The sequence below is a fragment of the Capricornis sumatraensis genome, chromosome 3 (genome assembly GCF_032405125.1).
Source record: "Capricornis sumatraensis isolate serow.1 chromosome 3, serow.2, whole genome shotgun sequence".
NCBI lineage: Eukaryota > Metazoa > Chordata > Mammalia > Artiodactyla > Bovidae > Capricornis > Capricornis sumatraensis.
Window position 1 is genome coordinate 61,283,709 of NC_091071.1, and position 12,285 is coordinate 61,295,993.

The following is a 12,285-nucleotide window of genomic DNA, read 5'->3' on the forward strand; positions in this document are numbered from 1 at the left end:
GCAGTCACCATCTGCAGTGACTTTGAAGCCCCCCCAAATAAAGTCAACCACTGTTTCCCCATCTATTTCACATGAAGTGATGGGACCGGATGCCATGATCTTCATTTTCTGAATGTGGAGCTTTAAGCCAACTTTTTCGCTCTCCTCTTTCACTTTCATCAAGAGGCTCTTTAGTTCTTCATCACTTTCTGCCATACAGGTAGTGTCATCTGCATATCTGAGGTTAGTGATATTTCTCCTGGCAGCCTTGATTCCACCTTGTGCTTCATCCAGCCCAGCGTTTCTCATGATGTACTCTGCATAGAAGTTAGATAAGCAGGGTGACAATACACAGCCTTGATGTACTCCTTTTCCTATTTGGAACCAGTCTGTTCTATGTCCAGTTCTAACTTGCTTCCTGACCTGCATACATATTTCTCAAGAGGCATGTCAGGTGGTCTGGTATTCTCATCTCTTTGAGGATTTTCCACAGTGTGTTGTGATCCACACAGGCAAAGGCTTTGGCATGGTCAATAAAGCAGAAATAGATATTTCTCCGGAACTCTCTTGCTTTTTTGATGATCCAGAGGATGCTGGCAATTTGATCTCTGTTTCCTCTGCCTTTTCTAAAACCAGCTTGAACATCTGGAAGTTCACAGTTCATGTATTATTGAAGGCTGGCTTGGAGAAATTTGAGTATCGTATCTGGAGATTGTCAAAACAAGGATTCAGAATGCCCTAACTAAAAGCCTCCAGTGTCTGCTAATCATTTAGAATTGTGTTGTTTAGTATGGTAACCAGTAGCCAGATGTGGTTGCTGCTGCTGCTGCTGCTAAGTCACTTCAGTCGTGTCTGACTCTGTGCGACCCCATAGACCGCAGCCCACCAGGCTCTGCCGTCCCTGGGATTCTCCAGGCAAGAACACTGGAGTAGGGTGCCATTTCCTTCTCCAGTGCAGGAAAGTGAAAAGTGAAAGTGTGGCTATTCATGTTTAAATATAAATTTAATTAAAATCATATAAAATTAATTTTCTCATTTCCACTAGGTATATTTGAAGTTCTCAATAGCCACGTGGCCAGTGAGCATGCATTGTATTGGTATAGTGGCTACTGACAGTACAGAAAAAGAACCTTTCCATCAGTGCAGAAAGTTCTTTGGTATAGTGCTGATTTAGAAGTGTCAGCTAGCAGAGAGGGGGAAAAAAAAATAAGAGGATCAAGGACAAAAATAATGCAAATGAGTCTGTGACAGTCACTGGTGTCTAGCGTCTGTTGAAGGAGGGCCTCGTTCTGTCTTCTGTGTTTTCTCCTTCTGGATCAGAGAAGTCCTGAAAATTAGTCACAGGTGACGGATGGCAGCAGTATCCACCAGCATATTCCCTGCAAAAGTAAAGAGTACCGGGCAGTGTCTTTTACTTAGATTAGATTCTTTTGAGGTTCATTTGGACAGTTCAGTTCTTGAGCCTAGTTCATGGAGGGAGTCTTGGTGAGTGTAAGGAAGGAACAAAAGCTCCTATGGACAGCAAGTGACTCAGTTAATTTGTGGTGGTGGCGGGGTGTCTGTGTGTGAGTGCCCAGTCGTACCCCATGGACTCAGTTAATTTGTGGTGGTGGCGGGGTGTCTGTGTGTGAGTGCCCAGTCATACCCCATGGACTCTCGTTCTCCAGGCTCCTCTGTCTATGGAATTTTCCAGGCAAGAATACTGGAGTGGGTTGCCATTTCCTACTCCAGGGGATCTTCCTGACCTAGCAGTCCAGTTCGCATCTCTTGTGTCTCCCACATTGGCAGGCAGATTCTTTACCACTGTGCCACTGGGGAAGCCCCAATTAATTTGTACAACAACATTATTAAAACAGAAGAATGGAACGCTCTATTGAGGTATCATATAGTATCATCCCGGGAGTAGGGACAAATTATGAATGTAAGGACATTAACAGTTCTCTAGGCTTTTAATTTTTACATTAAATATGTTCCAGATCTCACAGTTAATAAGCATATTTAAGCCTACGGGCAAGAAAATTTTTACCGTTTACTCCAGTCTGTGTATATGCGTTTTTTAACTTGAGAGGTACATAATCATTGAAACAATTACTGTTATCAGATACATATCTAGTTTACACAGGAAGACTGAATTTTGATGCAGGTTTTTTTTCTTGCCCTGTCTCAATTTTTCATGTTTTATTTTCATTTTAAGGATAATAAAAGTGTTTCATGAACATATTTTGTCATCTGGATGACTCCAGTTCAGTGCTTAAGTTTGTGTTTGTGATCATGTTATAGCAGATGCGTGCATGCTAAAGTCATTTCAGTCGGGTCCGACTCTTTGCGATGCTATGGACTGCAGCCTGGCAGGCTCCTCTGTCTATGGGATTCTGAATACTGGAGTCGGTTGATCTTCCCGACTCACGGATCAAACCCCCCATCTCTTATATCTCCTGGATTGGCAGCAAGTTCTTTACCAAAAGCACCACCTAGGAAGCCCATTGTAGTAGATACTGTTACTTTAATTATCATGGCTGATGTCCTAAGCTCCAAAAAGCCTGTGCTCTGGCCATCAGTGCATTATGAGTGAGAACTTTCTCCCTATGAATTGTGCCCAGAATTTCTCTGATTTAAAAAGCACTGATACTGGTTTTTGTTTTTTACATACATGTATGTGCTTTTTATCAGTGAGTTAAGGATTAATGTTTGAAATTTATGTTTCCCTTTTCAAATGGTTTATGTCTTAAGTTCTTCACTACAAAGTAGATAAGCTGTGGAGTCCTGTATTTGACTCATGATTTAAGACAAATTGATAACCAGTTTCTCGTCCAGAATTGGAAAGCTGAGAAATCTTGAGAGTTGGATATTGGAATTACCTTGGGGATGCCTTTGTAAAGCCAGTGTGCCTAGGTATCCCGCCCTCCACCTCTACCCCTGTATACGGATCTTCTAAGTAAGTCAGGTGGGCCCCAATATATGTATAAGTAATTCTCCAGCCATGCAGGTTTTCATATTCCACTTTGTTTTTTTTAAACATAGTGACTTCGGGATCTTGTTTTACAGTATTAAGTAATGATCTGAAATGACATGTATAAAAAAAACCCAGCCAGCCACTTTGCTTTATTAGCAGCTGAGTGCGTTGCTTATCATTATAGATTTACTTTTTGTAAATAAAGTAACTTTACTTTTTATAAGTTAATCTATAAATAAATTTATAAGTAAGCTCCATGTGGGCAGGGAATTTTGTTAGAATTGTTCATTGCTGTCTACCCAGTTCTTAGAAGGATGCCTGGCAAAATACAAGTGCAATAAATGTTTGTTGTTATTGAATAAATGTATATATAAATAATACTAGATGATAAGGATATGCTAGAATATAATGATGGTGCTAGTAGAGGTTAGAAAAAAATACCATTACCTTTGGGCAAAAGTTTGTTGAATAAAATTTTTTTTTTTATAGCTGTAAAAACAGGATCTTTGAAAAGAATCATGTGATTTGTGTATGGCAAATGAGTCATTTTGAGGAGGCAAGTGGGACCTACAATCTAGACAAGACTAGATTATAGTCTACGATATACCTTCAAGGCTGTATTACCTGAGGTGAGGGAGGAGTAGCTTCTGTGTTCTAATTAGAAATGTTTGTTCATTAATATTTGACATAATTCATAGAGTTAGTTAAGTTTGCCATCTTATTTTTTTCTTTTTGTCCTCTCTGTTTTTTGTTCTTCTGTTCCTTCTCTCCTGCCTTTATAAATAAGTTTTTTTAATTCCATTTTAATTTATCTGTAGACATTTTAGTTATATTTATTTACATTTTTTTGGGTCATTTTCTCTAGAGAACATAATGTCTATCCTTAACTTTTCACAGGCTTCTTAGAGTTCATATTGTACTGCCTCAGAAAAAAATCAGAAACGTTGCCTCATGTAGGTCCACTTTAGTGCACATATATCTGCATACATACACTATGCCCTCTCAAGACATTATAGTTCAGTTCAGTCGCTCAGTCGTGTCCAACTCTTTGTGACTCTGTGGACTGCAGCACGCCAGGCCTCCTTGTCCATCACCAACTCCAGTTTACTCAAACTCATGTCTATAGAGTCAGTGATGCCATCCAACCCGTCTCATCCTCTGTTGTCCCTTTCTCCTCCCGCCTTCAGTCTTTCCCAGCATCAGGGTCTTTTCAAATGAGTCAGTTCTTCTCATCGGGTGGCCAAGTTATTGGAGTTTCAGCTTCAACATCAATCCTTCCAATAAATATTCAGGACTGATCTCCTTTAGGATGGACTGGTTGGATCTCCTTGCACTCCAAGGGACTCTCAAGAGTCTCCTCCAACATAGTTTCAGCTTTAAACAGATCTGTGTATTTTAGATAAAGGAAAAAGTAATTTTTATATTTCTTGAGAAAGTTACCATTTCCAGTGTTATTCTTTCCTTTTTGAAAATCCATACTTCTCTCTGGTATTATTTCCCTTAGCATTTCTTGCAGTGCAGGTCTGCTGCTGATGCATTCTCTTGGTTTCTCTTAGTTGTTTCTGTTTGCTTTGTTCAGTCAGAAAACATGTCTTTATTTCATCTTCATTCTTAAGATTATTTTTGCTGGAAGCTAACAGTTTCTTAATCTTTCAGCACTTTAAAGATTATTCTACTGTCTTTCGGTCTCCTTAGTTTCTAAAGAAAAGTCAGAAATAATTTGAATTATTCCCCTTGTATAGTGTGTTGTTTTCTCTTCTTGCTGCTCTCAGGATTTTCTCTTTATCTTTAGTTTTCAGCAGTTTGATTACTGACTACTATATATAACTTGGAGAAGGTGATGGCACCCCACTCCAGTACTCTTGCCTGGAAAATCCCATGGATGGATGGAGGAGCTTGGTGGTCTGCAATACATGGGGTCGCTAGGAGTCGGACACAACTGAGTGACTTCACTTTCACTTTTCACTTTCATGCATTGGAGAAGGAAATGGCAACCCACTCCAGTGTTATTGCCTGGAGAATCCCAGGGACGGGGGATCTTGGTGAGCTGCTGTCTATGGGGTTGCACAAGAGTCGGATACGACTGAAACAACTTAGCGGCAGCAGCATATTTAACTATTTGTGTAAGTGTGGTTTTCTTAATACTGTTGGCGAGTGTTCATGCTTCTTGAATCTGTAAATTTGTGTCTCATCAAATTTGGGTATATCTTGGCTGTTATTTCTTGAAATATTTCTTCTGTCCCATTCTTTCTCTCTTTCCTTCTTGTACTTTAATTACACAATGCCCATTTATATTGTCCCACATATCCCTGGTATAGTTCATTAAAATTTCTCTATTCTTTAAATTGGATAATTTCTAATGATTTTACATCAAACTTATTGGCTTTCCTTTATCTCCATTTTGCTCTTAAGTATGTCCAGTGAATTTTTTTGCTTCATGTATTTTTCAGTCCTTGGATTTCAGTTTGGTTCATTTTTTGTTCGGGGGTTTTTTTCCCTGAAATTTTCTATGTTTTTCCTTACAAGCATGTTTTCCTTTTCACTTTTGACTACGCTTTGAAAACCTCTTATGCTAATTTCAGCATCTGGGTTGGTGTCTCAGTATTGGCTTTCTTTGATTGATTGTCTTTTTTCTCAAGATTGGGCCACAGTTATCTGATAAGTTATTTTTAATTATATCCTGGACATTTTGCTATTCTGTTAAGACTTTGGATTCTGTTGTATTCCCCTGAGGAATGGTGACCCTTTAGGCAATTATTTAATAAGGCTTAAGTTGCAAATTCTTTCCCTTGAACCCATCTGTCTCTTGAGTTGTTCACATGTCTGTTCAGTTCTGTGATCCTGAGCAGGACTCTGTTCAGTGTGTGTGGGTTTAGTATGTGTGTGGGTGCAGGTGTAGTCAGAAATTTGAGAGAGTATATTGAGCACATGGGACTTCCCTTCCCTGGCTCTCTCTGCTCTCGGAGTCCCTGAGCAATGATATGCTTTAGATTGCAGTTATACTTTGTAGATTGACACGTTTGTGAAGAATCAGCTATATTTTGTTTTTACTAATCTAGATAGCATGATAACCATGGTAAAGGAAACTTTTCTTTACTTAGTGATTTATATACCTCCCCAACTGCATTAAGTGATGGCAACTCTGTATCACTGTACTTTATAGCACCTAGATTATTTGTATATGTGGTTCAGTGAAAACAATACCTAATCAGGTGTCCTTAAGCTAGGTTTCTAGTCCGCTGCCAGCTTGTTTTATAGCTTAGAACACTGTTATAACTTAGAACATTGAAATGACTTACATGACAGTGTTCTTATCCTTAAAATGAAGGATTGGACGAGATAATCTGTATCATCTTTTCTCCAATTCAGACTAGATTTATTTAAAATTGTTTTCAATTATTTTGGTGCTGAGCACAATTTTTACTCTATATTCTCTACCTCTTTTAATTTTTTTTTTCCATTTCACTTTTGTGATTTCATTACCTTACACCATACCATAAATTATAAACTATTGATACGCAGTTCTTATAAAATACTTGAATGGCAGTCGTATATGAACATAACTATGAGTTCAGCATTTTTCAAAAATTAACAAAATAATGACATATCGTCATTTTACACACTTCTTAATAGTGTTAACAAAAGTTTATTTTGGTATATTTTATAGGTGACATTTGCAGACAGAAAGGTAAACTGTCAAGGAATTCATCTTGTTTGGTATTTATTTGGGCTGACTTAAGGAGTCTTTGACATATCAGATCAACTGGCAAAAGAAAATGAAAAGTAGTGTGGCACAAATAAAGGTAAGTGTTTGAACCTTATAATAAAGAACATAAACTTGTAGTCGTTTATCTACCCTTTAAACAAAAATGCATTTATATAATTAGGACGGTAGGACCAGACAGTAGAGTTGTGTCGTATACACATTGAACTTAACACAATTTCAACTCTAGATATTTGGCCAGATGGCCACGTGGTAGGTTGAGAGAACATACAGGGGTGGAGGAGGGTGTGTGTGTGTGTGTGTGTGCACACGCATGTGTATGAGTGTGTGCATGTGTGGGTAAATCAAGAAAGTATATGTGAGTGAGCATGTGTGTATAAAAGAAGAATAACAAACAGCAGGAAATTGCGCCATTCTTCTTAAAGAGCTTTATTTCCTGCATGAGTCTAAAATGGAAGATGATTGTCTTCTTTCTCAGCTGGTCACAGTTTTTGCATGCCTGCCTACAAGTGAGCCTCTTGTTGCATATTGCAGGTGCATAAATGGGCTACTTATTTTGTGCTGTAGTTTATAGACATTATACATTCGTTTATTCACCGAATATTCCCTGAATTCTTACTATGTCCCTGTGATTGTTTTGAGCACTTTGGGTAAAATGGTGAACAAAACAGGATTCCTTGGTCTTACAGTTTGCATTCTAGTGGTGGAGAAAGCAAATAGACCATACACTTAATATGTAAGTGGATTATATAGTATTCTCAGTGTTAAATGCTAGATTGTGTTATGGAGAAAAGAAATAGGGTAAGGTTGATCAGTAGCAGTTGGATGATGCAGCTTTTAATAGGGAGGGCCCAGTGAAAGGGGGCCTTTTTGAGCACACACTTGAAGGAAATGAGGGAGTTAGCCCAGTAGATGTCTAGGAGAGGAGTGTGCTAGGCAAAAGGAACAGCTGAGGCAAAACTGAAGAGCCCAGTGTGGCTGGAGCAGGTTGTGAGAAGAGTAGAACAGTAGAGGTAGTCAGAGTGGTCACAAGGATTGTGACTCCATCTTCTTCAGACCTGTTCCTCTGCCTGAGTGGGCTTGGCAGAAGAGCAAACCATTATCCTTCCTTTTCATCTCAGCTGCACAGATCTACTTGCCAATGTGTGTAGTCCGTAGATCTACAAGCAGGCACATTACTTCTGTATCTTGGAGTCAGTAAAGGGGAAGGTGGATTTTTATTTGATTATAAAGACAGACACATCTCCTTTCCCCTCCACCACCCCTGCACCCCGAAACCGACTTTAGTGTGAAATAGGAGCTCCTTAACAGCAGGCACCAGGTACCACGCTTGAGGTGTGGTAAATGCTTAATAAAATGAATTGACGTGCTTACGGACCGAGACAGGCTCTGTTGCCATCTCTTCAAACCTCTTTTGAGTATGAGAAGACACTCTCCAGGCCTCCGTCCTAGGTAGACATCCAGCCTGTGCTTACATATTTCCTTTGGCAGGGAGTTCGCTGTCCCGGAAGCTGGCGCCGTCTGTCAGTAGATACCTGCATGTAGTGTTCTGAAACCTGCCTCTTTGGATCTTGTATTCATTGCTCCACTGACAGTTAAACACTTAATTGTGGCGTAGTAGGTGGCAGACTGTGATAGGAGCTGGGGACCTAAGGAGAAAGGAGACCTTGTGCAGAACTGGCTCTTGACTGAGCCATGTTAGACAAGAGCAGTCAGCTCAGTCTCTGCCTTTAACACAGAGCGAGAAGTGTTCAGTCTTTCTGAGTCCTCTTCTGTTTCTCTCAGACTGGGCCTCTCCACGTGTTCCTTTTGTCGTCCACATGGGTCTTCTGGGGCATCACCCTAGCCTGGGAAATGTCCCCAGCAAGGTGTTCGCACTTAGTGGCTCAGCCCTCTTCAGCCAGTTTTCAGTTTCGTTTGCCTTCCTCGCTCCATCTTGTTGGCCACTAGCTGGGTTGGGCCCATTCTTGTCTCAGATCCTCTCTTCATGTTCTGAGGCCTCGTCTGTAAGGTTCAGGAGGCTTCAGCTGAGGATCCCTTATTTTTCCACTGACTTTACGTAGCTTCCTTAGCCAGTTAGAGGCAAGCTCCCTAACTCTTCCAGCCTCTCCTCTCTTTCTGCTGTAAAGACTTGTTCCCTGAGCCTAAGGGATGTTCAGAGCCTCTGGTCACAGGCTTCCTGCTCCTATTACCTCCTCACACTGCTATCTACATTGTCACAGACGACTGCTCAGTGTACCATTATTTGCTTTGCTTAAGGAAAGATTTAGAGAATTTTTAAAGGTAATTTCAATGATATATTGCCATCAACTACTGCTCTGACTTCAAATCTAACCTCTATAATAAGGGAAAGAGGGAAATTCAGGTTCTTATTATTTGGGTCAAACTCTGAAATTTTTCACTAAGTAAAATGTACTGAAACCCAGTTCAAGTTCCCCTTAACTCACTGTCACTCTTGGTACCGTGTACCCCAGTGCTTGTTCCGACTTAAGATCGCCTGTTAGCACTGGCTATATGTGCCAGCCATTGGTTAACTTGATCGCATTTATGAAATCCTGAGTCACGACTTCAGTATTTTTGATTTCTCCCTCTTGCTCACAACAGATGTTGTGGAGATGTATTAAAAATCATTAGCACAGAATTGAGGCCTTCTCCCTAATGTAATCAAAATAATTGTCATGTCCTGTAAAAGAAAAGTAGAGAGTGCAGTTTTATTGTTTTCTCTCTCTCCCCGCTCCTCCCTCTTCTCCTCCCCATTCTCTATCTGTCTCACTTATAATCTGATGTTTTTAACTGTAGAAATCTTTCTAATCATCTCTCCTCTAAGATCCTAATCTCCTTGAAGGTTTTTCCTATCTTTTGTATCCCCCAGAGTATCTAGGCTGGAGGAACGGGTGTGTCTTATAAAAAATAAGTAAATACTGTGTTTGACGTTACCATGAATTGCATGAATCTTGTGCTCCATATTTGGTTTAGTATCTTGATGTCAAGTTTTATGGAAGCCTGTGTCATATGTATTGAACAATTCTACTTAATTTTGCTGCCTGCCCAGTGAAAGAATTTTTAAAAGTTAAACATATTAGAAACCAGATTTTAAGATGTTTGCACTCAGTATAAAATATAGCCAGACTGACTACCTTAAATTATAAATTTTGATCACATGTTTGTTCACCAGCACCCATTAGTCTAATTAGTATATATTAGTCAAAAAATTCAGTACTTAAGGAGATTGTATTAGCAATTAATTTACTTGTGATAATAGACTCAAACTGCTGCTAATTAGTCATAGCATAAGAGCGAGGCTGCCCTGGTGACTTGGACAGTAAAGAATCCACCTGCAATACAGGAGACCCAGGTTCAGTCCCTGGGTCAGGAAGATCCGCTGGAGCAGGGAATGGCAACCAGTATTCTTGACTGGACAGAGAAGCTTGGCTGTAGTCAGTGGGGTCAAAGAGTTGGACATGACTGAGCCACTGACAGCAGTAACATAAGAGGATGTTGGAGCTTGTTTACATTTCTTTACAGTATAATTTTCAATTTTTGAATGTATATTTTTCCCTTTAAGGAGGCAAGCATGTCAGTATGTGGAACAAATTACTCATTATTTGTGTTATTTTTTTCTTAGATTTCAAGATTAAGATTCTTTGAAAACATACTGTATTTCCTTTTAGTTAATTAAAATCATTTTAATTCTTAAAAATGTTTGTCAATATTAATATTTTTATAGCTGGTTTAAAAATTTACCTGTTTATAAATATTTTGGCATCTTAAGTGTATTTGGATTTTTAAATTAGAATATGTTCTTAAACTGGATAATTCATATCTCTCTCTCATTGTGACATGTATCTTCAGCCTCATATTACATTGAAGTTATCTTTTGTATGTTATTTTTCAAAGGATTTAGCTTAGGAGCTATATTTTACAAGTCATATTTTTAAAATCTTTACAGCCTACCATAGTGTCATACATGCTGTATCAGACACTTAAATATGTTTGCTGAAAACCAAAATGAATTTTCATAAATATGTTAGTCAGTCTCTTTTGTTTTGTCCAGATTTGGTAACCTGGACTAATGTGGTTTTCTTAAGCCAAAGGAGATAATAACATAAGTGCAATGTTATGAAAGATGTGGGCATAACCACAGAAGTGAGTTCTTGCAATAAAACCTCCATCCTTTGGTCATGGTTTTCACCAGGAAAGGCCTTTATAAAAATGGTGTTCTATAAATTTAAATCTTATTGAAAGTAAAAGTGTTAGTAGCTCGGTGGTGTCTGACTCTTTGCAACCGGTGGACTGTAGCCTGCCAGGCTCCTCTGTCCGTAAAGTTCTCCAGACAAAAATACTGGAGAGGGTAGCCATTCCTTTCTTTAGGGGATTTTCCCAACCCAGGGATTGAACCTAGGTCTCCCACATTACAGGCAGATTCTTTACTATCCGAATCTCATTTCATAGAAATAAAATATTAGCTAAGTGGCATCGAAAATTTGAGAATTATTTTCTCCTATTAAACCTTGAGGTTTTTTATTGTTGTTGTTGTTTAAAGACAGTATTTGATCTATAGTAAACAGATAACTGCAACAGACATTTACCTGGGATGGCCTGAAAATTTTGTTTTATATACTATTTAGGTAGTATAAATTATTTTTATGTTTAAAAGCATATTTTGAAATAATTTTTAAAGCACTTCTCGTTTCCAAGATACATATGTTGTTGTCTGTATGTTTTTTTAACAGAATTTTAAAATTTCCCTTCCCCTCTTTTTTTCCATTGAAAGCATTCTTCTGGTCATGACAGACGGGAAAATTATAATTCATATCAAAGGACCTCCTCTCCAGAAGACAGGTAAACAATTTTATGTGTTCTAAATACCACTCAAGATTTTAATGACAAGTTTAAGAAATTATTTAGCTCTTAGATTTCTAATTTTAGGGTTAATAACTTTCTTTGATGGTTTTACAGGAAATATTACTTGAGTGGGGTTGAGAACAGATCATCCTTGAATGACTATTCTAGGAATTTCTAGTAAATAATTCTAGATTTTTTTGAAATTTTTTAGGTGAAGGAGAATAATTTTAATATGTCAAATACTGCATAGAAGTTTATAAATTGGAAAGTTTAGTTGAAATCACATTTTTTTGAAGTGCTTTTACTGTTAATACTAATCCTTTATATTTACATGGCTCTTTATAGTTTTCAAAATGTTTTTATATGTATCTTATCGTAATTGTGTTAAGTTCAAAGGCTCAGAAATGTTACCATTAATGTTCATCATGCCTTCATAGTATGACTTCAGTTATTTCACTTAGTAAGCTATAACCTTGAAAAAGAGTTTATGAAAGGAGAAGCATCCTCTAAATTTTCTTTCAGTTGTCTGATCTCTTATTCCCTATGTACTTTGTTCATATTCCATTCTGCTGTCTCAAAAAACCTTTGCTTTATACACAAGTTAATTACTGTATTCTGCACCTACTTATCGTCTTTCATGGATCACCTCCTCCCTATATATATATTTTAGAAAATCTCTCTATAGACATACGCACACATATGTGTATATGCAAATAAATTGTAGATATGCGTATGAGACATAGATTATGTTACTGTGTATATTTATCATGTGTGTATGTATTAA

At 38.2% G+C, this 12,285-nt stretch overlaps 1 protein-coding gene across 1 annotated transcript in view; it reads left to right on the top strand.

Annotated features, from left to right (window-relative positions):
* The window catches only part of CWC22 (CWC22 spliceosome associated protein homolog), a 64,927-nt gene that overhangs the window by 13,009 nt on the left and 39,633 nt on the right, over positions 1-12,285 (top strand). Inside the window, exons 2-3 of the mRNA XM_068968299.1 lie at positions 6,600-6,735; positions 11,431-11,498. Of these exons, the coding sequence (XP_068824400.1) occupies positions 6,709-6,735; positions 11,431-11,498 (95 nt within the window). The 5' untranslated portion in view covers positions 6,600-6,708. The remainder of the gene's footprint in view (positions 1-6,599; positions 6,736-11,430; positions 11,499-12,285) is intronic.